The 27518-nt window shown below is 44.6% G+C and overlaps 1 protein-coding gene across 7 annotated transcripts in view; it reads right to left on the bottom strand.

The window, feature by feature from the left end:
* Positions 1-27518, bottom strand: part of MLIP (muscular LMNA interacting protein) — a 1822558-nt gene that overhangs the window by 1497223 nt on the left and 297817 nt on the right. For all 7 annotated transcript variants that reach the window (XM_085610855.1, XM_085610858.1, XM_085610860.1 and 4 more), the window contains exon 2: positions 18487-18540. In XM_085610855.1, the coding sequence (XP_085466981.1) occupies positions 18487-18540 (54 nt within the window). The remainder of the gene's footprint in view (positions 1-18486; positions 18541-27518) is intronic.

Below are 27518 nucleotides of genomic sequence, written 5' to 3'. Positions count from 1 at the left end.
AAAATTATGGCCAAATCTGTTAACCATTAGGTTTGCTTGGATCTTGGAAGATGGCCCTGCAGACACACTTGCGCTATCTCCTGCCCCATTATATATAACATTTTCCAGGACATTTATCAAGCATTGTGACAGTGAAGAACATGTCAAAAATATATATAGTAGCCCACATCACGTTCAGAGTAACATACTCCCACACCGGGGAGCTCACCTGGACCCATCATCACTGCAACTATTTCATCATCCCAGAACCCCCCAACACCCCGCCTTCACTCCCAGCAATATATGGCGCAACTGGTCTAAGGTATCAGATCAATGATGGACCAATGCCCTCAACTCACGACTACCCACCACCACTGAAGACTCAGAACAAGTGGCAGAAAACTTCCCAAATTACATCACGGCAAGCGCTTGTGATGTCGCACCTAGGAAACCCATCATCCGCAAGAAACGCAACACCCCTATTGGTTCACGGCAGAACTGAAAACCCAGAAACACAATTTTAGACAGAAGGAAAGAAGATTACGCACCAGTAGGACCTTTGAGGACCATACATGATCTGAAGACGCCCTCAGCCATTATCAGCACCTCCTGAAAAACACCAACAAGACCGCCCTAGTCACTTGCATCAATGGCAGTTTCACACCAGCTAGAAACTGTTCAACATAGTCAAGGAGTTCACCAACCACTTGACAACTGAAAACAGCTTTACACCCTCGCAAGCCCTCTGCAACACCCTCTGAGACATTTTCCACAACAAAATCAAACCCCTGGACCAAGACTTCGCACTTCAACCCCCACCAAGGACAACATTAACCTCCTCATGCCGGCCGACACCCACCCACACCAGCTCATCATGTGGAACACCCTACCAAGAAGGGCACAGCATCCATCATGAGATCCATCCACTCCAGAGCTTCAGCAGACCCCTGCCCCCACCACACTTTCAACCTCGGCAATCAACCCATCAGCAAAGAACTCACCAAGATCCTCAACTCCTCAATCAGCATGTCCCAATTCCCCAGAAATGGAAACATGCCAATGTGAAGTCATTGCTGATGAAACCATCTGCGGATCCAGGAGAACTCAAGAACTACTGACCCATCTCCCTGCTCCCTTTCCCAACCAAGGTCATCAAGAAAGCTACCAACATCCAGCTAACCAGATATCTGGAGAACCACACCCACCTGGACCCCTCCCAAGCAGGCTTCAGAGCAAACCAAAACAGGGAGACAGCTCTAATTGCAGCCACGGATGACATCAGAATTCTGCTAGACTGTTGAGAAATAGGAGCCCTCATCCTCCTCAACCTCTCAGCAGCCTTCAACACGGTATTCCACCACAAACTGAGCAACAGACTCCACCAGATCGCAATCCAAAGAGCACCCCGCAAATGCATTGCATCCTACCTCGCTGAAAGATCGCAGAAGATCATCATCCCTCTCTACTACTCATTCCCTAAGAAAATCACCCATGGTGTACCTCAAGGCTCATCCCTCAGCACAACCCTCTTCAATGTATACACAACACCTCTGGCCAGCATCATCAGGAACCAAGGACTCAACATCATCTCCTATGTCAACGACACCCAACTCATCCTCACTCTGACAAACAACCCAACGACCATCAAAGACAGGCTCCTGAGATGCATGAAGGATGTGGCCATCTGGATAAACAACAACTGTCTTAAACACAGACAATTTCAGAAGTTCTCTTCTTTGGGAAAGGCAAGGACAACGAATGGTGGCCACTTGTGCCCTACCCCCAAACGCACCAAAGACACCCGCAACCTCGACGTCATCCTCGACAGCCAGCTATCCATGAAGAAGCAGGTTAGTGCCACCTTCTCCGCTTGCTTCCTCACCCTCTGAATGCTCAGGAAGGTCTTTAGATGGCTCTCGCCCAACACCAGGCGAACAGTCATGGAAGCTCATCACTAGAAGACTCAACTTCAGCAATTCTCTCTACATGGGAATCATTGCCCAACTCTTGAGGGATCTCTAGACCATCGAGAACACAGTGGCCAGACTCAACCTCAACTTCCCCAGACAGATGCACATCACCCCTCACCTCAGGAAACTCCATTGGCTACCAGTCATGAAGAGATGTCAGTTCAAACTGCTCACCAATGCTTACAAAACACTACACAATGAAGGATCAGCATACCTCAACAAATGAATGAATTTCAACCAAATTGCCCTCTCCCTAACAGCTGCTCCTTCTCCCAACTGGTGGCTAAGACCTGGAATACTCTACCCCTACACCTCAGAGCAGCACCGTCACTCCAACAGTTGAGCAAGGGCCTCAAGTCCTGGATGTTCAACCAATAGGAACAGGCAGCATAACCCCGCAGTAGGACCCCACCCACCTCAAGACCCTCATGGGTGAAGCAGATGTGCTATGCAAATCCTGATTAATTGATTTATCGATTTATTGATTGATTGATTGAGCAGCTGGAGCACTTTTCCGATGCAATATGACACACTGTGCAGAAGTCTTCTTACAAGATATATGTAGTGTAAATGTTAAATTGTAGGAGTTTAAATCTAGCACTTCTAGACACCTTTTGTGCATAACCTACTGTTTTCATCCAATCTCTATCAGTACGTTTTGTTTTTCTTCCATCTCCTCTGACCAAATTTCTCCCATTGTAATCAGAGGTGTTTTAACGTGGTTGAGGAGAGCCCTGGATATTTCTGTCACTCCCTTCTTACCACAAGCCATGTTAAATATCGACCCCAACACCTTGTGTTTTTGCATTGTGTTGTGGCCCATATTTCAAACATTCTAAAGTATACGAACCATGGAGCATTGTGCTAGGAATTACCCAGGTGGTATCAGGTACATCACAGCAGTTGAAGTAATGCTGCCAATACCTTGGGAATGTGGAGCATTTCAAATAACTGGGTGTTACTATTTACCATGCTAATGCAGAAGTCTTGTACAAAAATATATGCTGGTAACTGAGAGTTATTAGAGAGTCAACAACATTCTGGAAGAATTTAGCGGTGATCATAGAGGGCAAAGTAGCAATCTTTGCCCATTAACCTGCAGGGAGGATGCACACACAGGATTCCGTACAGTTCACTTTCAACCCAGTCATCTTTTCAAACATGCATAACTGTTGCATTATCATGGGCATATCCTGGGAAACATTCCACAAGTATAGAAAAACCTCGTCCACATTTACCAATATCATATGCACATCACCCCAGATCTGTGAGCCCCGCTGGTCACCTCACTGTCTAAAATGCATTGATAAATGCTCCATTGCCAGGGCATACAGCAGGGACAACAATAAGCAGCCTTATGTCACGCTACTTCAAACCTGCCGTTCCTCCAACATCACCTGCGCAGTCTTTATTCTAACCATCAGATGAACGTATAGCAGGTTAATCCATTTCGGGATCATGACTCCGAACCTCAACCTGTTCAGAGTGGCAGTACTTCCATTGCAATGTGGCAAATGTTTTTCACATATGTAGAGACACCCCTGCTGGTGCATCGTATGCCTGTGGTCATCCCCTCACAGAATGCCTAATGTTCATGGCCGTATACTTATTGGGGGAGACGTCCAATCCGGATATTAGGGCGGCTTTTCCTCCTGATTATACAATCTTTCATCAGGACAGAGTGAAAGGCAGGGGAGGAGGGGTGGCGGTAGTAGTGAAAAAGTCAGCTACCTGCTCTATCGCTTCTTTGAACACCATTGCAGGAGCGGAATCCCTTGCCTTCACTATCAGATTAACCCCTCATCAAGCTCTGAAAGGGCTACTGGTATATAGATCTCCTGGACCAGTGGGCTCTTTTTTTGATGATCTTCAGGGGGCCGTATCTGGTATGGCATTAAGTACGGAGCATTGTCTTCTGGCAGGAGATTATAATTTTCATATGGACGATGACAATGATCCGGATGCTAAAAAACTGCTCGATATTACGGCTCCTCTCGGTCTTGTCCCTTTTTTGGTTGGTTCCACACACGACAAGGGTCATACTTTAGATCAGGTTTTCTCCTCGGTTCCTCTTGTTGATGTGGAGCTTCTTCCGGTGCTCTGGACCGACCATAGATTGGCCAGATTTGGTGTATTGGGTGGCGAAAAATTATTCAGCAGCGCCCCCAGACAACATGGCACTGTTCAAAGGGCTCTGCATAGAGTCACACCCGAGCTGCTGGCTCAGGCTGCTATAGACCATCCCTGCCCTCTTACAGGGGATTTAGAGCAGGATGTGGAGTCCTTGCAGGGATGGCTGTTGGAGAGGCTGAACGATCTGGCCCCTGCAATGGCCCCTCGGGATAGGGCTAAGAGGGTCTCAGCCCCATGGTTCACGAAGGCATTGTGTGCTACTCTTGCGCAGTGTAAGGTCGCCGAGAGGGCATGGCGCCTTCGCTATGACCCGGAAGCTAGATCGGCTTATAGGATAATGATTAAATCCTATCATCAGGATATTCTCCGGGAGAAAAAGGAATATCTGGCCAGGAGGATTGAGACTGCCTCCAACTCTTGTAAAGAGATCTTTACTGTGGTGAGGGAGTTTACGGCGCCTAGATCCTACGTGGCCCAGAGTGTTCCATTGGAGCGCTGGGTCTGCGATCTGGCCAAATTTTTCACGGATAAAATAAAATCTATCCAGGACTCTTTCCCAGTGAGGTCTGTGGAGGTGTGTTCCAGTCCGATGGCCGGATTGTCCTTCCCGCCCGCGCAGGGTGCGGTTTTTGCTGAGTTTCCTCCTGTCTCGGCCGATGCTTCTCTTGCTCTACTGGCCAACCTTAAATCGGGCTCACCATTGGATTCTTGTCCTGCCAAATTTTTGGCCAAGATGGCGGCCGTGGTTAACCCACTAGTCAACCCTTTGGTGAATCTTTCCCTGAGGGAGGGGAGGGTTCCAGTGCCATGGAAAAGAGCTATGGTGATCCCCCTCCTCAAAAAGCCTGGGTTGGACTCGGAGGTCTTGGCCAATTATAGGCCGATTTCCCTTTTGCCGGCCTTGGCTAAGATCACAGAGAAGCATGTACATGGTGTTCTCTCCAGCTTTCTCGAATCCAATGATTTGTTCCATCCATCGCAGTCCGGTTTCCGTCCTAATTTAAGCACGGAGACGGCACTGCTGGAAGTGTCGGAAATCATCAGGGAGACACTGGATTCTGGAGGAAGGGTCATGCTCGTCATGCTGGATTTGTCGGCGGCCTTTGACACCGTCCCCCATGAGGTGCTCCTCTCCAGACTTTATGACATCGGTCTGAGGGGGACGGTGTTCAATTGGTTTACATCTTTTCTCGAAGGCCGCCGACAAACGGTCTGGGCCTCTCCGAGCTCCGCCGAGATGTCGCCATTGGGAGTCGGTGTTCCACAGGGTTCTGTGTTGAGCCCGACTCTCTTTAACATCTTTATGACACCTTTGGTGGCACTGGTGGAGTCCTCTGGGGCCCGGATCGTATCCTACGCTGATGACACTCAACTGCTTTTCACGTGTGGGAAAGGCCAGGCTTTTGATGGAGAGAACATCCGGGGCTGCTTGGAGTTGGTCTTTGGCTGGTTCCAGCGAAACGGCCTTAAGGCAAACTCCAGTAAATCAGAGGTGCTGTTCTTCGGCTGCTCTCTGGACCCTGATTGGCAGGCCTGGTGGCCATTAGGTATGGATTGCCCTGTCCAGGCATCGCTTGTGGCTAAGAATCTGGGAGTGAAGGTTGACAATAATTTGTCACTGAGCTCACATATTTCTGGCCTGGTGGGTACCTGCTTTGGTATGCTTAAGATGCTCCGGAAGTTCCTGCCTTTACTCTCAGAAGAGCACAGAAAGATCACTGTGCAAGCCTTGATAGGCTCGAGATTGGACTATGCGAACGTCCTTTATGTAGGTCTTCCGGAATATCTGGTTCAGCGGCTGCAGGTTGTGCAGAACTCCGCGGCCCGGGCCATCTTTGGCCTTCATAGGCGAGCGAGAGCTTCGGGTCTGGTGCGATCGCTTCATTGGTTACCTATCCGGAAGCGGATTATGTTTAAAGCACTGACCCTGGCGCATAAAGCGCTATTTGGCACCGGAGCGAGGTATCTACAGCAGAGATTGTCTTTCTATCGCCCAGTTAGATCTCTGCGGTCGGAATCTTTGTTTCTCGTGGTGGTTCCTCGGGTGAGGAAGGCCCGCACTGGGGGTCGCTCTTTTAGTTTGAGGGCCCCTCAGTTGTGGAACTCTCTGCCTTTGGACCTACAGTCCTCTTCTTCTCTCCTTCTGTTTAGGAGGAGCCTCAAGACGTGGCTTTTTAACCTGTAGGGTGTCTTTGTCTTTTTTTGTCTTTTTTTCTTTAGTCTGTTTTTATGTTTTTGGTTTTACTGAGCTGCCTCGATAAAGCGCCGGGACACTCCACGGAGTAGCCGTGCGCTATAGAAATAAAAGTTTAACATAACATAACATAACATAACATAACTTATTAGAAATGAAACACATTGATCTGTAAGAATCAATGCTGATGATATTGGCGCTGCTCTTTGCCAAAATGTTATAGTCCAAGTTTAACATTGACAGTGGAGGATATGAGGCAAAGTCAAGGGGGCCTGCAATGGTTTAGCTCTCCCTAATATTCCTCGTCAGTAAGCCCATTTCGTAACACCCCTCATACTCAGACAACAACTGAGCCACCAATGTCTACACATAAGTGGAGTAAAACTCAATAGGCATTTTACCCATAACTAGACATTTTTATGGCACGTCAAACCTCCTCTATTCCAATAGGAGCACATGATTCTTATTTCGGGGTATCATTCGCTTTCTCACCTTCCCCGTACATAAATCTATTTGCACTTCCACGCTCTGTTCATTATTCTGGCACAACACATGGTAAAAATGTGCTATTGCCTCATTTGTTTGCACATGCACAGTTGTTGTCTGCCAGATGACAGTTTTATCACTGACACTTGTGTGTCACTGTCCATAGTGTAGATTGACCATCCCAGTGCCTGACCTGGATTGTCTCCTTTTAATGTTTTGTTTGGTAGCTCATTCTCTACATTCCAACAAAACTCAGATGACCCTCTACTTCCCTATGTTTCACCCTGGCACTCAGGGCTGGACTGGCTGTAGCAAGCACCGGGCATTTTCTGGGTGGGCTGAAAGGGTGGTGGGAAGGTTTTGGACCGGTGGGGGCTGTTTTTGGTAGAGGGGGACGGTTTTGCAGCAGTGCTGTAATATCAGCCCGTGTACCAAAAGCAGCAGCAGCAGTGCTTCCCACCTCAACACCAGCCCCCCGCAGCTGGTCCAACTTCATTGCCAGGGCCGGTCTGCGTTCCCAGTCCAACCCTGCTGGCACTTATTAGAACCTCAACCCCACTGCGTTGCTTTCTAGCTTTCTGATGTCTGTCTCCCCTCTTAGAATGTCTCTTCACAATGTGGATCTGATTTTGAATTCTGTCGTCATACACATATCTCTCGTATATACCTTAAAGATATCTGATTCCAAACACACGTCTACGACCAACCCAGCATTTGTATCAAAATATGACACTATTTCAGCTCCCACTTCTTCTCTATATACTCCATCTTATTGTAATATCCAGGTAAGGACAGTAGAGCTACCTGACCCCACATCTTTAGGGGTGAGCTCAGAGGTGTTGGTTATTTACAGGACCTCCATCTGAGTATAATTGCTAAACTTACATTACACTGTTGGTGATTTTTTTGACTCACATTAATATAATTATAATTTGAATGAAACTGGTTTTGCCACTAATCTAATACATATGTTCAGCTATTTCAAAAGTCTTGCAGAACTGGTGACCTCTTCCTGTAGTTGTCTGGATGGCACACAGACTTTTTTTAAATTTACTCGCTGTCCAAAAAATTAACATGATTTCTTTCAGGACACTGTTTTGAGCATTCAGACTTTGATAAAATACCAAACGGTTATGTCTATATGAGGGTCTTATTTAGAGTCCCTTCCACTGTATTTGACATCAATGCACTATTAATACAGAGAATGTGACACTTTTGGCAGATGCCCCACATTCCCTCCTCTGTAAATAGGTCCCTTAATTTCAACTGTGGGTTCACTGGATACATCTGAGAAAAACAATGATTACTACCAACAGATCATATTCAGAAGCCCTGCCTTCTCTGCCAAGGAAAAATGTTAAAACATTGGGTGAATTCCAACACAGTTCTTCTTGTGTATTTTCATGTGTGTGTGCACAAACTCTTACTGATGTAGCAATTGCTTTGTCAGTGTGCAAGGTTTTTGGAGAAATAGTTGTGTATGTTAAACTTCTTATTTTAAATTTAAAATGAGAATTGATGGGGAGTCAGGATGATGATATCACGTTCATATTCTGTGATCATTGAGCTATATCCTTGGGATCTGAGAGCCAGATGTATCAAGCATTTTTCCTGTTAAAAAATTCCCAGAATCGGCCCGTTTACGAACAGGAAAAAGCCTTTTGGGATGTATCATCCGAAAAGGCATTCGCAAAATAGGGAATCGTAAAAATTGCTTTCCCTATTTTGCGAATGCATTTAAGGAATCGCTATTTGCGATTCCTTAAATTAAATGCAGGAAGCAAAACAAATTTGCGACCTGGCTTTAAGGAATCGCAAATTACCACCAACTTCAAGTTGGTGGTAATACGCGAATTCCATGCATTTTTCAAGGTGCCATGTGGCATATACATACATCTCCTTAGGGCATGTATGTGCGCCACAGGTGCACACTTGCATATTTCAGGGGTGCAACAGGTTGTCCATTTGGCACCGTTGCACCCTTGAAATTGTATGCGCAATTTGCGAGTACCTATTGGGTACTCGCAAATTGCGCATGCAATTCCCATTCATTCCTACGGGACTCTAGGCCCGTAGGAATGAATGGGAAGCCATCCCTTAATAACGACTAGCAATTTGCGAGTCACAAATAATGAATATGTAGGAATCGCAATTAATATTGTGAAACCTACCTACATACATTGCATTTTGCAATTCTATATTAGCGAATCGGTAAAATTCGCTATTATGGAATCGCAAAATCCAATATTGATACATCTGGCCGTGAGTGATTAACACATCTGCCAATTGTTTTAAAGATGCGTGTTTAGAAAGACACATTGAGGGAAACTGGATTATTAGTTGGGGTGGATGGTGGTTCCCCACAAGTTATAATGTCACTATTCTTGTTAGGTCCAGTAAAGGTTTCAGTAATTTAAATCTGAGCTTATCCCTTGGTAGTTATGGTGCAGAAGAGACACAGAAAAGACATGATTAACTTAAGAAAATGTGCAAGAACTTAGAAGTAACAAAGCAGTTAAAAAGCCAACAACACAATGAAAATCCAACTCCAATTTATAAACATATACAATACTATATTGAAGAAAGAAACCAGAGATATGGATTTTTAAAGTTTAAAATAAAAAATATGATCAAAAAGTGTTAAGTGGCAATTAGGACAATGCTTTTGGTATCTTTGCCCGATGAAAATTTCTACGTTCAGACTTAGTCATTTTTTTAAATCTCTGATTCCTCCAGTGGCACAAGATTGCAAAATGTTCTTCTGAACTAAATTTGCTGCTGCGTAATAGCACAGAGCGGGCGTAAGACTGACTCTTTGGCCTAGTGCACATACACTTTCATCAGATTTACTTGGCAGGTTTGTCCCAGATCTCTGGAGATCTTTGAAGCCAAAAAGTGGGTAAGTCCACAGTTTTTCTTTATGGAAGGAGTACACTTTGACGCAACCAACAGTCCCAGGACCTCAGGAGCAGCCCTTGGCAGTCAAGACTTCAAACCACCAGATAGGTGAAGGGCAGGTTCCATTGGGACTGGTGAGCTGAGAAGTTGCAGGAAAGGCCTCTTGTAGTTTGTTGTGTCCATGTAGCTTGAACAGGAGGGCAGCCCTATGACCCTTGCAGTCCACTTCTTTGTCCTGCGTGCAAGAGGAAGAGCAGGTCCAGTCCTAATGACTTTTCTCAGGTCACAGATGGCAGGTTTAGTCTTCTTCTGTTCTGCCACATTCCAGGAAGTGCTCTGAAGAGGGTACTATGGGTAGAGGTGACTCCTGACCCCTCCCTAACCAATATTATACAAATTCCCAATGGCAACCCCATCCGCTTTTGCTCCACTTTCTGTATGTCCTACTGCAAACAATCCCAAAGTGTCCCTCTCCATCTAAATCCAAGTTAGGGAATCCGCTCTTCCCTTGTGCAGAGCCTGTGTGCCCATCCCAGAATTCTGGCAAGGTAATAAGCAACCCCACTTCTACGGACACTCTAAACCAGTACCATGGATAGCTCTTCTCCCACTGCAATAGCAGCCTGCCTGGCTGCGTTGAGAAAAGAGGACCCTGCCCAGGTGTCAGCAAACAATTGCCCCTGAGAGGGTAAGCCTGTCTTAAGTTAATAAAGTTCCTGTGCACAGCCCAGATGGCCACCCTGACAGAGAAATAGAACACCTCCCCACACCCAATGCTTTTGCCTGACCTCTGAGAGCAACTTCACGTCTCATTAAGGGGGCTATTCAGCTCCTGGGTGACAGCTGGGCATTTAGAGGTTTTAGGGAGGGATAAGTCAACTGTCTAAAAGTACCAGCATTAATTTCACAAAGCCAACTTCACCAGTTAATTTGACTTTTAAATAGATATTTTAAAAAGCCCAAAAATGAACTTTGTAGAAGTTTTCTTCCGGAAGATAAGATTTTTAAATGTAATATTGTATCTAAATGCTTTCGTATGGAACATCTAATCCTGCTAAAGTGAAAACAGCTTTTGAGGCCTTTTCAACATTAAAGTTTTACATGTCTTACTTGTTAAGAGCATGCATCATGCTTCTGAGCATTAAGACTTACTTATGGGTGACTTATTAATATTTAAAAGGAGGGCTTAGGCCTGTCAAACAGGGTTATTTGTACATGTCGGATTTTGAGTTATAAAGCTGCACAGGCAGGATAGGTAGTTGGACTATAGTGGGTGGCATAATGTGTGCTGCAGTCCCCTAAGGACACTTAAACTGCAGGCCCCAGGTGCACTTTGTACTAAATACCGGAGACCTATAGGTAGATTAAATATGCCAACTAGGAGTATAGAAACATTCAAACAACATGTTTTAAGGGTCAGAGCCCATACACCGGGCCCTGGTTGGCAAAGTCCCAGTGCTCAAAGTAAAACAAAATAGCAGCATCAGTCCAAATAGATTGGGGGTGTTCATGTTAAAAGAGACATTTTCCTACCCTCATCTGAAGAGGTTTATGTTTGTTTAGTAGATTTCACACTGTTCTCAAACTGATAACGGATAGAATTTGATGTTGCATAAATAGCAAAAGTGTCGTGTTTTTATATGCTGGATGCAGCTAGTGTAATGTGCTGCTAGCGTGGAGCTGTGTGGAAAGGTGTGATGGAGATGACGGTAGAAGTAGAAAAGTCTGGTGTTCTCTATTGCTACCTTTTACTTCTGCAATAAAGAGGGAAAGAACCTGGTCCTAGTTTCTGCTTACGATGCAATGCCAGTCCACAGCACTTGCTCACAGTGTTTCGTGGCATTAGCTATATACCTAGGCGAATATGTGGAATGACTGGTGTTGATCCACTACACTCTCTTTCCCTTGGCTCACCATGTCGCTCAAATCGAAGGGGATGAGTGTGTGGCAGATGCTGGTCAAAACTATGATGCTAAGGCACAATAAATATTGCATTAATGAGAACCCACAACAAACATCCATTCCAATCAGTCACAACCCTCATCTGCTAACTGGTGCCCCTGGAATAAGAGGGCATAACATTCCTGTAGGGTTCCACACTGGACAACATGATGAAAACACATGTCCAAGTCAATTATTACATGTACAGGCCGAACAAATATTACATATAAAAGTAAATGCATACCTAATATTCACAACATGAGAAATTGATCTGATGAGGACTTACAAATCAACACCTCCTTCTGTACAATATTTAAATAGGGTATGATAAACAAAGGAACTATACCTATAACCCCGACAAATGAAAAAAACCACTAAAGAAAAGAAACTGAATTAAAATATTGTGACATTTTCAATGTACAACATACTGTTTGAATTGTTAAAAAATATAATTAGATTTCAAAAACAAGAATTCTGTGAAATCCTTCATCATTTCTTTCTTTGTTATCACAGCCATTCGTACTCACTACTCCGAACCCATACTCACTGTCTGAATAATTTTTAACCAGTCTTAAACAACCCCATTGGAAGACTCAGTTCCTCATGAGAAGCGTTCCCTTTCCTGCAATACAACTGCCACACTTTATTCAAATTTCATCATGTTGTCCAACATAAGCACATTTTTTATCCACTCGTTTGACCTACCTAACAATAGAAAAATTACAGAGTCCCTGCTTGGGCCTCAGGGGAATTTCAGTCTTTAAAAATTCCCGAACTTAACAAAGGCTAGCAGTATTCACCTCAATCCTTTTTCAATTTTGATTTGTTTCTACTTATAGTTGGCCTTTTTATAGACATTAATAAATTACTAATCACTTTTCTCTGAAAGCTCTACTATTCTGGGGTCAGTTCTTTGATCAGTTTGCCTCCACTGAAAAGCACAAATGGAAAAACAAACAGTGGTATTGTGGGGCAAACAGCGAACAATATGACCACATTTTGCAGGTCAGATTACCCACAACATCAAGATCAAGGCAAGAACTGACTGTACACCCTTGGAACCCACTTTAAAAAAATCTTTTGGCCAGAGCAATCATATGTGACTTGTAGAGAGCAGCCAGTTTGTGACAAAATTCCCAGGCCCAAATATATCACCTCATACTTAAAGAGGTACATTTTACTCCACTATTCATGGTGCTAGCAACAGTATATCAGCCCTCAAAAAAACACTTCTTGCACAACATCATTACTATCGCTGTGGGTGGATCCAATACCCACCTATACTAATACCAACTAGAAAAGTAATCTACGAGCAGCAAAATGCACATTTCTGGTACTAAACATTTCAAATGGCCTCAAAAACCCATTGCAACCTTTTGCCATGGTGCTTTAGAAACTTGGTCTTTATTTGTTTTAAGTATCTTTTCATATCTCTTAAAGAGGCACAGTTCTACAACAACCTATTTACAGTCATTCCACATTTCAAGCCTCTTCATTGATAATGAGTTCCTTACCTCCAATAGTATCCCCAACAGAGGCAGCTACAGATTCTTCCAACATTTCATTCTCTTCATTGTGAAACACCAGGAGAAATATAATCTGCTCCAGCATTTTATACTTCAGGAATATACTCATCTAACCTAAATTAAATATAAGCCAACCATGTACAAGCCATTTAAGTTCCATTGCTTCTTAAGAGGAAAACTAAAGGTGTATGATCTGACCTTAATTCAAAAGCTTTCCCCTCATAACTATGTTTTGAAATATACCGCGCTCTGTGAGCAAGCTAGCACTTCACATTCAATGGTGGAATTTCTCTTTTCCATACTAGTTAAAGCACTGTAAGCAAGTGAAACTTCAATTCAGAACATGCATCAACAGTTGTGATGTTACCACCATCTTGTGAAAACATACAAAGTGTTGGATCTTCCATAATACCTGATTTGAAAGATTACTCAGAATCTGATACAAAATTAGCATATTTTAAACAACATACTAAGATGGACAGAAACAGAAAAGAACTTTTCTACAAACCCTACATAGTACTTACATATTCAATTCAATTTTCCTGCTGTGATTGAGAGAGTGTAAGTAAACAATATACCTTTTTCATCTTTTTTCTTCATTTTAAAAAAAAAGTAATTATTGGGGATACCACAGATAAAACAGATAGAACATTCATTATACATCAAATAAGAAATTCATAAATGGAATAGTCATAAATAATTTAAAAAGGCATCTCATCTCATCTATTTCATATTGAGCATTAGAATTCTACATAAAATAATTCCACAACTCAGCAATCTTCCACGAGGTCCCCAACCTTAAGGTATATAATTGTTCACATTATTTAACCCTTAACAATTTAACTTTACATTGCTCAACAGAAGATTTATTCGAAGGCCGCTAATTTTGCAACATTAAAGAGCGCTCATTCAAGGTTATTATATACATCCTTTTGTCATTTCTTGAGTTCGTTTCCCAATGCTTAGAATAACCCAGTAAAATTGATTGAGGATCTGCAGGAAATGAAATGTAACAACTAAATGAGTAGCACAGTAAAGTGAGATATCCTGCCAAAATCCCTTCATTTTCGGACATAAAAAAACAATGTGGGTCCAATTACCTACACCATCTTGCACACATCTAAAACAAGAATGTAGAACTTGAAGCATAATCCTATGTAAATATGATGGCACATTTTGTGTAAAATTGCATCCAACAAAACGTGACTGCCTTCATAATCATGAAGTTAAACATATTGATTTTTTCACCTACTCCCAGGAAGATTGTCATAGTTTCCTGGGGTGCCCATCTATGGGCCACTTTCAAATATATCTCAGTCTTATTCGCTCCATCCAACCTAGTTTTTGAATAACTAACTGATCTTCGTGTACTGTTCTCGATATGATCCTCCACTAACTCGGAACTCTGACATACCCTTTTAGTATCCAGCTCTATAAAATAAATAAAAGCGGAAATCAGTCTCTCTATCTGTTTAAAAATGTATTGTGTAAAAAACATGGTAAGGAGGAAAAGAAAAAGTTGACTAGCAGAAGTACTGCCATTTTTATTAAAGCAACTCTGCCCACAATTGAGAGGGGGAGATGGCTCCATTTGGAGAATAAAGACTTGATACGACTAACCCGGGGTGTAAAATTCAGGTTGTGTTAGTCCACGACATTGGCAGTTGTGACAATCCCTGAATAACACTTAGGACTTGAGTTAAATAGAGGATGCAGTTCTGGCAATAAGGTCTCTAAAGTGCAATTGTATATTAAAATCTCAGTTTTTCCTTGATTAATCTTGTACCTACCCCAGGACTTAGCATCATATCGTCAGTGTAGAGCTTAATTTTGGGAATCTCCTCACATGGAGTCTTGAGTTGATCATCTAGTCTAATCGCTATTGCTAGGGAATCTATGAAAAACACAAATAAAATCGGGCAAAGTGGGCATCCCTGTTGAGTCCCTCATCTCACCTTACAGATACCAGCATCCGCAGAATTTACAATAAGCCTTGCACACCTGCCTTCATGACGATGGCGCAATACATTAATACAATGTGTTGGAAACTGGCACACAGCCAGTATGCAAAAGAAACTTTCCCAGGAAACCAAACCAAAAGCTTTTTGAGCATCAAGAAAAAAGACGTGATCTGGAATCTGTTTAATGTTAAAAAAGTCAAAGGCCTCATTTAAAAAGTGTGTATATGTCTTTAATTGTCTGCCTGCTATAAACCCGTTTTGATCACTATCTATATATAGGATTTAATCTATTAGCCAAAAGCTTTAGGGTGATTTTATAATCCGCATTGAGAAGGCTAATGTCTGAGTTCAAATTTGCCAGGTCATAATTTTTTTTTAAACTTACAACTACCGCAGTATAAAAGGATGGGGAAATAGCCCCCCCGCCCTCCTCGTAAAATGTGATTCACTAATATTACAATGGATGGGTTCAAAATCTTGGTGAATTATTTATAAAACTCAGAAGGTGATCTATTTTCACTGCAGGCTTTACCATTTGCTAACGATCTAACCACATTCTCCACTTCTTCTACTATTTTAACTAGTGATGCAATGGAACGCCTGGCATGTTCACCTGAAGCAGAAATAGGAAGGTTCTTAAAAAAGCTTTGATTCCCATCAGATCTAAAATTTGTGCATGATCATATATGCTTCTATAATGCTGGAGCACTTTATCTTGAATCCCTTGAGTATTGAAAATGTGGCTATTAGTATCCCTATCAATTAGTGCTTTTATTATATTGTCAGAAGCTTTATCATGGGCTTGCCATACTAAGACACCTCCCTCATATTTACTCTCCTCATTCACTTGCTGCATGTATGCCCTATTACTCTGATTAGTCATTTATATTAATAATCTCTCGTACCTTTCTTAGCCTGCTCATTTAAATGCCGATAATGGCTACTTTTACTTATAATATAAAAAGTTATTTTGGGCACATCTTGGATGATCCACCAAGCTTTGTCTTTGTACTCTTAAATTCTGCCATCTCACAATATCCTTAAATGTATTAATCACCTTCATAGTTGCCTTAAAGGGGTCCTATGTCACTTTCAGGCTGACAGTATGCATTTTGAAAAGGAAAAACTGTGAGATTTATTTCCCAATTTCTTCCACCCAATTTTCATCCTAAAGTCGTGACCTATGCAAGATCGATCTATATAAGGGAGAAGGCAGCTCAATGTTAGCTATGTGCATTTCCAGCATCGCATGATCTGAAAAACCCTTCGGGTGGCTTATATATCACTGGAGCACCAAATTCTAAAAAAAATCCAACACAGCCACCCGAAAAACAAGTACAACAAGTACAAACTTGCTGCATATGGAATTTTGCCCTCCAGGGATCATGAAAACTCAGGTTCTTCTTGTAATATGTTAGGACCTGGACTATTCCCTCATAAAATCTTTCCCAACTCCTTGTGACACACACTTTTGAATACATCCACCCTGAATATTTTTCCAATCTGAATAGCATTATATTGATCTCGAGAAAAATACTGAAAGCTGAATGTCTAACGTACCTAGAGTCAATTAGACTCTCAAATGAAATTGTAAAAACCACTGTTTTGAATAACCAGCTGTTAATGTCATGTTATGGTATTCAGCCATACCTTGCGTATGTAACAGGGGGCTATGATAGGATGCTATTGACTCACTTTCACATGGGGACTTTTCATAGATTAACCAGTTTTCCTGTCATGAATGACTGGTCTAAAATATGGCAGATAGTCGCGGGAGGCTGGTTAAGATAAAGATAATGGGGGAATACTAGGTCTAAACATGTGTGTGAAATGACACGGACAAAATAAGGTACCACACGGTAATAACCAGTAGGGTCCAATGAGGGTGTCGTTTATTGAGGCATGCATACTAAAGGTGTGCAAAAAAGGTAAGGTCAATAGAGCACTCAGGCATATTGGTAACGATGTCGAAGGGTTAATTAGAAGAGAGAGTGATCAGTAGAAGGAGAAATGGCAGGGCATCCCATCCTATGTGGTACAGTGTGTGGGCCGTGGTAACCAGTGTATGCCAACATGTCCAATCAACTCAACATCCTGCTGATAATGAGGTATATGGGAAAAGTAGTACAGCTGCTGAGTCTTAAATCAAAATGCAATTAATATGAATATTAAGGGGAAAACCACAGAATCAAAACAAAGGGGAGATGCCAGAATATCGGTCAGTTCAGGTCTACATAGGCTTCACAAAGTGTTCTCAAATGGTGTCAAGGATTTCAGTGGGGTCGTTAAGTTTGTACATAAAAAGTTAATGTGCAGTCATAGTCCTCATTCCCACAAACTGGGTTAAATATGTCAGCAGTAATTGTGTCTTCCAAAGTCTGAGAATACACCGTCATTGGAAACCAGTTTTTTAGTGTGTGGTTGGCCCTGTCCAATCCAACATGTTAGTAAGCATCACTAAACACGTTGTTATTGGAAAGTGAGACACAGAGGACACCCTCATGGATTATCCGCGGCTAGGAACAAAACTGTGTAATGATCAGTGTTAGAAATTGGGTTACTGGTTGAGTTGAGTGGGAGCCCTGGTCAAGCAGCAACCACAATCCCTGTCAGTGTAAGACACAAGCAAATCTCAAATTAACCCCTGCTCAGCCCTCTAGTAGCTTGTCACAGAGCAATCAGGCTTATTCTAGAGGCAAGACGTAAATACTTATGCAACACTTCAATCGGAAAAAAGTGATTACACTGAAATTTTAAATAGACTGTGTGTTGTCAAATTAAATGTGGTACTCTGGGTAGTACAGTGTGTTAATTAATTTATTTGGAATTGAACCTAACTGAAATTGGTCAACTTCTAGATCTGTCGATAGTAGCAACAAAAGGAGAGAGCTGCCATGTAATGAACACTTTGTTTTGTGTATTGTCGCTTCAGATTGCTAGCACTAAAATCTGTGAATCACAACCTCATTCCATGAAGTTACACATCATGGTAAGAGTGCTGTGAGAGAGCTAATGGTCTCATATTGTTGAGGCACCAGTCCAGCAATGACGAAGGGTGGTGCTGCAGTCACTAGTGCATGGAAGTAAATTTGGTCCCAACTCCATGTTTTATAGTAAATAAACAGCTAGTACGTGTGCACCGAGTACGGTATACACCCTTAGCTCCCGGTGCCACTGCACCCGTTGCACTACAGATATCTAGGCTCCTGGCTTATTTTAAACGTAATGCAAACATTGTTAAACAAGGATAATAAATACTTTAGTCACTGGAAGCGTATTCCTCTTTGCCAGGCTTGCAAAACATTCTATAGAGAACACAATATCCAATCCTCTAGCCTTCATCGCTTGTCACGGTGCCTGTACAGAAATATGAGTTATTTTAAATCTTACGTACTTACCCCCGGCGCCATTCCGTGAAAGTCATGCCTTAATTCCTTTGTAGAAACGATTCCCTATTAAAAGTACACAAAGAAAGAAGTCATTTACAAGCACTTCAGCAGTAAACGTAGCAGACATTTCCGAGTGATGTTTTAGGCAATACAGTACGTGCTACTCCCCCAATCACTTTCATTAATCTACTAGAAATGGAGAAAAAATGTTATTAGTATTTTAGAAACTATGAACCCAGAGCCATGTGATTGGTAGACCTTAGTCGGATATACTTGCATTAGTGCGTGCTAATGTTGCTTTTGCTCTTAGTTTGAAACACACAATTCAGACCCAATAATTGTTTTAATGCGTGCAAGTTGCGTGCAAGTTGCAAGCGTGTTTTAATGAGTTCAAGGTTGTCACAGTTTGTCAGAACAGGTTTAAGACTGCCTCATTATAAGTTGTGACTGCTCCAGTGATGCTTTCACTTGTGATTTTAGTGGACGTGTGAGAGTTTTTCAGTGTGGGGCAGATTTACAAGAACTGACGCATCTCTTCATTTTAGCAGAGATGCGTCAGTTCAATTGTGTCACACAAAAAACCTATGCGCCACCATGGATGTGTCGCATTTACAATGCAACTCACCATGGCGCAAGATTTGACAGATGCGTCACGCATCTGTTGGCATAAAGGTAAAGCATTGCTGGAGTCATGTCGCAAGCACGACGCAACTCCAGCAATGCTCACAAATACCTATTCCTATTGTGCTGTGTCACTCTTTACGCCTGCTTTAAGCAGGCGTTAGATTTTGATGCAGAGGCATTGTAGAAGTGACGCAGTGAAATCTTGGAGATTTCACTGTGTCCCTTTTACGAGGCTTTCTTGCGTCGGAACACCCACCCTGCATACATTATATACCTTACGCAGGTATAATGTGACGCAGGGCTTTACAACGTGATGCATCTAGGGAGATGTGGCACGTTGTAAATGGGTTGCAACGTGGAGCATTGCTTACGACGACGCTGCATCACAAAGGAGACATAACGGTGGCGTAAAAGTATCGCAAGGGGCTTGTAAATCTGCCCCTGTATGTATACACACAGAGGCTTATTTACAAGCCCCTTGCGCTGCTGGTGCGTCACTTTCTCCAATGTTAAAAGTGATGCACCCGCAGCGCAAGGGGCTTGTAAATAAGCCCCAAGGTGCTTTAAAAAAAAGTAAGCGTACATTGGACTATATTTCAGTTATCTTTTGTATGATGTGGTAGCTCGTTTTAAAACTGTGGTCTCAAATTGTGGAACATACGACACCCCAGGTCTTCGACAACTGCCCAAACACTCTGCTTTAGGTAGTCTTCGAAATGCTCATTTTCTGTTCTGGGACATTTGCATTATCTTTTCATTCATAATTTCCCTTTCTTTTCCTGCCTGGCCTTGTATTAGAGACAGGGTTTTGTCTGCATACATTGCTATGTTAGCATAAGCGTTTTAGATCTGTGTCACACAACAGCCTGCCCCGGCTGTTTCAGTTGCGCAGCCGGATGCTTAAATACTATGGAACACTACCACTGGCCACTTTGAGCATAGCCTATGGATTATCTTTCCGGCTCTCATACTTTACTTGCATACAACCTGTTTTCCATTGCCTTGATTGTTCATTTGAATAGGCTCTGGATTTGTGCCTGTCGAACACGGCATCTCCTGCCCCGGATTATGATCGACTGATGAGTCCCTTAGTGGCTCATGAGTTAGACTGTTCTGGTATCGTGGTTTATGGCCTGTGCGGCTGCGCTTGGAATTCTGGGAAATTGGGATAAATACGCAGCAGCCCATGGCTTCCTGGCGTGAAGTTTCCTTGAAGAACACGCAAGTTGTTCTCTGATGGTGCTAGAGGCTCCTGTAATCGAAGAACATGTATGTTCCTTTAGTTTATTAGACTGGATGGCTGACTCGTTTACTGAAGATTACAATGACTTCCTCTTGGATGCTGTTGCAACATACTGTGCCTATACGTTGATGGATTAAATTGGCTGTTGTCCATCTTCCTCACATACAAACTGGAATTTTTTATTTTTTTATTTTTTGCTCCATAAAGGGCTATATAGCGCCCCTGATTGTTTTTTATTTTTTACTTTTTTCCAACAAACTTTTCGAACTTTCACTACCAATTATACGGATTGGCAATATATGAACTTGGTTCTGTCTCACTCGAACTTGAACTCTGCATTCCTACATTGCTTCCCTATTTTGTTCGTGGTCCGATCAAGGAAGGGTGTAGTGGAGACAGGGATTTGTCTGCATACATTGCTATGTTAGCATAAGCGTTTTAGATGTTAGCGCCATCTTGCCACTTTGCTGCTTTTGCACACGACACTACAGGTAGTTGTTATTACAAGTAAAACTGCTTACTTGTTTTTTCTTCACATGAGAACGGTCTGTTTTTCACATCCCTAGACGTGCACCACGACCTTAGTCTGAAAATTGTGTGCAGAAACCGTCAAGGTCAAATAACAATGTATGCTGTTGAATTCAGGTTGATCGGCCCACGCTCTAGACACAACAAGCACACAGCTGCAAATATCTGAAACTCGGGTGCCTTTAATATTGCATTTGCATGCATGATTCAGACACTTGGAGAAAACCTTTCCAGACACAGAGAGCAGTGCTGATCCTGTGATGTGATTCACCTAAGCTGATCTTTGAGGTATGGGGTTCCCCATTCAACCCTAGAGACCTTGTATTATTATATAAAACTAGCTTACTAGACAGGGGAGGGAGGTACACAAGGTATTATAGGACCTGTTTCCACTATCATTGTAATCTGATTTCTCCCTTTGTTTTTTATGGTATTGTAACAATGCTGATGGTTTTATTTCTCATCATTTGTCTGCTTATGTTAGCCAAAGTACTGCACCTTAGAGCACGTAGTTAAAAATAAACATTGTAAACTTTTCCGTGTCTCAGATTATTCACGTTGTGGACTGATATGAGAATAATAATGAAAAGGTGTTTCTGATTCCCACCATTCCTGAGAGTACTCTAAGTCGCTTGTTCTGGGTTGTCTAATCATTGGTAGCTTCGAGATGGTACGGAGAACGAATGAGACACTGCTGCTAGTCGGATAGGGGTTCTGGTACTGAGGTGAGTTTTTGGTGCACCACAATTCACTGAGGTCCTGGTTTCCTGCGCTTAGTTCTGTGCATGAGCAGAATCCCTGCAACAGCCTTAGCTCATTTCGCGCTGTGATGCTGTTGAGTGGCTCCACGCTTTACAATAAATAAATTAGCAGCTTTGACGCTCACGATAATGAACCAAATGTGTTTTTCAGTTGTTATTGTAGAACAATTCAAATAAACATAAACTACAGATTGAATATAGAAATCGGTTCTCCAAAGAAAATCGTTTCCCAAAATGAATTATAGTAGCTGCAATTACTCTTAAAGCTACCACTTTCAATGGTTGTGCTAAATGTCTCCACATTCAATGATATGGGTGCCCAACTCTCATGGTTAACCACTCTAAAACCACATTGTCAACTCAGGTGAATCTCCAACAAATCGGATTGGCTGTGGAGTTTGCACATGATTTTGTCCACGTCATCTTCCTAGAGTACTAAGGAGCCGGCTTGGAGATTAACCTGATGTGACAATAAGAGAATAACCTATTACGTATAGAGGAACTGATGTTATCTCACATAAGGAGCAATTTGACTAAATTTTCTGGATGAGGACAGGAAATTCATGAAGTTAGGAGATGTCACTTTTACCTTGACAAAATGGATAGCTATTAGATTTGAAACGAATACCTCAGTAATGGAGAAGTCTCATAGTGTTTTTTTAAGGGAAGAAACGCGTTGGCATTATTCTTCTTCGCTTTATAAAATGAAATAAAGAATATTCCAGGAACCACATATAATTGAAATCGTCAATTTTGCATTCAACTTACTGGATATCGTTGTGCTCAGTCATATTATAATGTATAAATGAATTGTGGACATCTTAGAGTGTGCCCTTTCATCTATTTGTATAATAGCTGTGTAGGACTTGGCCCTTTTTCCCTCAGTTGTTTTCATTTTTCATGTTGATGCAGATTCAGGGAGCCATTTTAGCTACCCCTGAAACTTCTATCTGAGGGCCTGAAGCACAAAATGGTGGCCTCCCATGACCTCACCAGCATCCACTGGAACCTACCAGCACCTTCCAGAACCTTCCAGGAGATTCCAGAACTGTGTGACAGTTGGAAACCGTTTAGAATGTTGGGAGGATAAGAGAAGCAGTTGGCAGTTGGAGCTGGCAGTTGGCACCTGACTGGTGAAGAGAGAGGAGCACAGCAGTGAAGGAGGAAGGAGTGAAGCAGCAGGGGTGGAAACTTGTGCCTGGAGTGGGGTCCATAAACCCACCCTTGATACTTGTCCCTACTGATGGATCCCAGCCTATAGCCCTGTGTGGGAAGAAGTCAGAAGAAAACCTTCCTAAGGACCTGGACAGCAGGAACAGGCCTTAGAAACAAGAAGACAGCAAGATTCTGACCTGAGAACTGGTTTCCCTGGAGCCTGGCGTCGAGTAGCCGAAGACCTGGAGCCCGAGGTGGAGAAGCGGCGCTGACTGAGGTAGCAGACGTCGTACCCGGAGCCGCCTGAGGTCGTAAGAGGGCGCCGGCGGAGGTCGAGTGGAATACCAAGGGTCGAGAAGGAGGTGAACCGAGGTCGAGTGAGCGGCGTCATCGGAAGGGTGAAGTCCGCCCTCCGGAGTCGTCGGAGACCGAGGTAGAGGAGCACCGGAGGTCGGGAGTGAGGATCGCACTCCGGAGTCGCCCGGAACCTGTAAGGAGGAACACCGGAGGTCGGGGGTGAGGATCGCACCCCGGAGTCGCCGGAAGTCGACAGCGAGGCCAGGCCGGCCGACGTCATCGGAGCCGAGAGCGCCATCGGACCGGAGCCGCCCGAAGTCGACATCGTGTGAAGAGACTGCCCGACGCCGTCGAATCGGAGGTCGAGTTCGAACCGAGGCCACCGACATCGGACCGGAACCGCCTACCGGCGTCGACAAAGAACTGACACTGTGCCGAGGCCGCCGAGACCGAACCGGAACCGCCTCACGGCGTCGACACGACTCCAGCGGCGTCGGAACATCAGAAAAGGGCAGTAAGTGGAGTAGAGGGCGCCTAAGGCCCTGTGGAGACCTGAGAGACTACTCTAAGGGGCTAGGGAGGTGCTGAAACCCACCTGACTGTGCCTGGGGTGAACTGGGACTAACCTAGAGAGGTTGTGTGGAGAGGGAAGCCAGGGCATTGGAATTTCCCCCCTTTTGATCTACCTCAGTTTAGGCCTCAGCCTTTGCCTCAGCCAGGGAGTAGCCCCCCCTCAAGCCTTCCACACCCTACAAGCTGTACCTGGGCCAAATCAGCCCTTAAGAATTGAAGTGCCATCTGATTCACAAAGTGTACTGTATACTTCTAATTATTTATTGGGGATACTGTATTTATTAAGTTCTTATCTATTTATTGCTGCACTGAATTTATAGGTCCACAGGACTTGTTGGTGTACAGTATTTATTGGGACAGTATTTATTAGTACAGTATTTATTACCTCAAAGTATTTAATTGACTGTATATATTGCACTTGTATTTATGCCCTGTTATTTGTGATCACCCCTATTTATTTCAGCAAACAGCCAGTATTTATTTGACCTGCTCTATTTAAAATGTATATACTGTGATTGTTATTTATTTTCCCAATCAGCAACTAAGAGAAGAAAGATAAAGAAAGCATATTTTCATAATTTTTACGGTGTAGAGTCGTTTTTGGAACGGATGCACGCATGGTTATTGTATGGGTATATTGTATGCTTAGCACTGCGCCTGTTTCCTGACCACTCGAGCCAAGCTACCCCGTTGTGTCGGGAAGGTCCACCACCACCCTGCGGAGTGGGAGTGGGCTGTTTCCAACATAAATTGGTGGCAGCGGTGGGATAGAGCTGTGCCTACATATACTCAACAATAACTGTGGGTAGTCCATAGGCCTACACCGGGAGTTTTCTCAAAGCGGCCTTCCTAATTGTGGGTTTTTGTTTTTTCCAAATTTACTCTGGTGGTGGGAGGAGGTATTACTAAAGGTACCCCCCTGCATTGTTACTGCACAAAACCTGTCCTCTAACCTGAGTGGGCAAGATGGAGTTTGTACTAGAAAATCAAAAAACGTACACTGTGGCCCAAGTCAGGAAGTTAACAGACCGGAGGGAGGAAAGACAGCTCGCATGGGACTTAGCAAGGCTGGAGAAAGAGATGGAGGAGAAAAGGAGGGCGCACCAGCTTTGGATGAAGGAGATGAAGCTGCGTGCCCTCCAGATGAGTGTGTCCAGCGAGGACACTGGTGGCAGCATACCAGAAGCTTCACAGGAGCTAGAAGTATATTTACCCCAGGAAGACATCACCAGGGTGTCTGAGGAGGCATTGGGGTGTGAACCTGAAGGGGGTAGTGCAGGGATCTTCCAACCCAGCGAGGTGAGAGAAGTGGCAGATAGCCCAGCTAGGTCCCAGGGAGAGAGGGTTGTAGGGCCTCACGACCTATCTGTAGGAAGGCGTGAGACGGGGAGGTGTCCCGAGGTGCCCCAACCGAAGTCTCAGGGCCTGGAGAGTTCCGCAAGGGAGCCCCAGGTTGGGAGCCTAGGCTGTCCCGATGTGCCCTCCAGTGCAGGGGAGCCCCTAGTGTCAGGAGGACCCAGTGCGACTGTAACCAGCGCGCCTGAGGTTCTGGGGTTAGCCCAGTTTCAGGGTTTAGGTCCTGGGCTGGGATGCCAGGCTCAGGGGTTGCCTGACCTGGCGGGTGGGGCCTCTGTTAACAGGGTCCCCCCGAAATTGACTTCCAGGGGTACTTTTCCCGTTAGGAGGGTGCTGAAATCTGGAAGGGGGTGCAGAGGGAGGAAGGTCTCGCCTCGGGCACCGACTCAGCCTAAGGGTTTAGACCCTAGGTTGAAGGATCAGTTGAGGGGTCAAGGCCCTAGACTGAGGAGGAAGTGTTGGTCTGAGGGTGCCTTACAGGGTAGGATGAGGAACCCCAGAAGGAGAGTTAGGGGGAGGAGAGCCTCGCCCCTGAAGGCTGGTCAGCCTAAGGGTGCGAAACCCAGGAGGAAGGACCAGAGGCAGTTTAGGACTGCAAGGAGGAGGACCGGAGTGGTCAACGGGCACTACAGGCCTGGGGCTACTGCCCCCCACTCCGCGAGATCACCCGGGCCAGAGACATCTGGATGGTCCAGGGGCCGGTCCTGGCCACAACTAGCTAGGGAACCCCCGTGGGGTGGTTTTGTTGGTCCAGGGAGGTTAGTTAGGGAACCATTGGGTTCCAGAGCGGAGGAGAACTTGCGGGTGCTCCTGCCGTTGCGGGCCTGCGTCCACCTTTTCTCGCCCCAAGCAGGGAAGACCATCAAGGCATTGATCGGTCTACCCTGGCTTTTGGCTGGAAGGGGGTTGTGTAGGACTTGGACCTTTTTCCCTCAGTTGTTTTCATTTTTCATGTTGATGCAGATTCAGGGAGCCATTTTAGCTACCCCTGAAACTTCTATCTGAGGGCCTGAAGCACAAAATGGTGGCCTCCCATGACCTCACCAGCATCCACTGGAACCTACCAGCACCTTCCAGAACCTTCCAGGAGATTCCAGAACTGTGTGACAGTTGGAAACCGTTTAGAATGTTGGGAGGATAAGAGAAGCAGTTGGCAGTTGGAGCTGGCAGTTGGCACCTGACTGGTGAAGAGAGAGGAGCACAGCAGTGAAGGAGGAAGGAGTGAAGCAGCAGGGGTGGAAACTTGTGCCTGGAGTGGGGTCCATAAACCCACCCTTGATACTTGTCCCTACTGATGGATCCCAGCCTATAGCCCTGTGTGGGAAGAAGTCAGAAGAAAACCTTCCTAAGGACCTGGACAGCAGGAACAGGCCTTAGAAACAAGAAGACAGCAAGATTCTGACCTGAGAACTGGTTTCCCTGGAGCCTGGCGTCGAGTAGCCGAAGACCTGGAGCCCGAGGTGGAGAAGCGGCGCTGACTGAGGTAGCAGACGTCGTACCCGGAGCCGCCTGAGGTCGTAAGAGGGCGCCGGCGGAGGTCGAGTGGAATACCAAGGGTCGAGAAGGAGGTGAACCGAGGTCGAGTGAGCGGCGTCATCGGAAGGGTGAAGTCCGCCCTCCGGAGTCGTCGGAGACCGAGGTAGAGGAGCACCGGAGGTCGGGAGTGAGGATCGCACTCCGGAGTCGCCCGGAACCTGTAAGGAGGAACACCGGAGGTCGGGGGTGAGGATCGCACCCCGGAGTCGCCGGAAGTCGACAGCGAGGCCAGGCCGGCCGACGTCATCGGAGCCGAGAGCGCCATCGGACCGGAGCCGCCCGAAGTCGACATCGTGTGAAGAGACTGCCCGACGCCGTCGAATCGGAGGTCGAGTTCGAACCGAGGCCACCGACATCGGACCGGAACCGCCTACCGGCGTCGACAAAGAACTGACACTGTGCCGAGGCCGCCGAGACCGAACCGGAACCGCCTCACGGCGTCGACACGACTCCAGCGGCGTCGGAACATCAGAAAAGGGCAGTAAGTGGAGTAGAGGGCGCCTAAGGCCCTGTGGAGACCTGAGAGACTACTCTAAGGGGCTAGGGAGGTGCTGAAACCCACCTGACTGTGCCTGGGGTGAACTGGGACTAACCTAGAGAGGTTGTGTGGAGAGGGAAGCCAGGGCATTGGAATTTCCCCCCTTTTGATCTACCTCAGTTTAGGCCTCAGCCTTTGCCTCAGCCAGGGAGTAGCCCCCCCTCAAGCCTTCCACACCCTACAAGCTGTACCTGGGCCAAATCAGCCCTTAAGAATTGAAGTGCCATCTGATTCACAAAGTGTACTGTATACTTCTAATTATTTATTGGGGATACTGTATTTATTAAGTTCTTATCTATTTATTGCTGCACTGAATTTATAGGTCCACAGGACTTGTTGGTGTACAGTATTTATTGGGACAGTATTTATTAGTACAGTATTTATTACCTCAAAGTATTTAATTGACTGTATATATTGCACTTGTATTTAT

The sequence above is a fragment of the Triturus cristatus genome, chromosome 6 (assembly GCF_964204655.1).
Source record: "Triturus cristatus chromosome 6, aTriCri1.1, whole genome shotgun sequence".
NCBI lineage: Eukaryota > Metazoa > Chordata > Amphibia > Caudata > Salamandridae > Triturus > Triturus cristatus.
The sequence above is the reverse complement of the archived record's forward strand: the minus strand, read 5'-3'. Positions and strand labels throughout refer to the sequence as shown.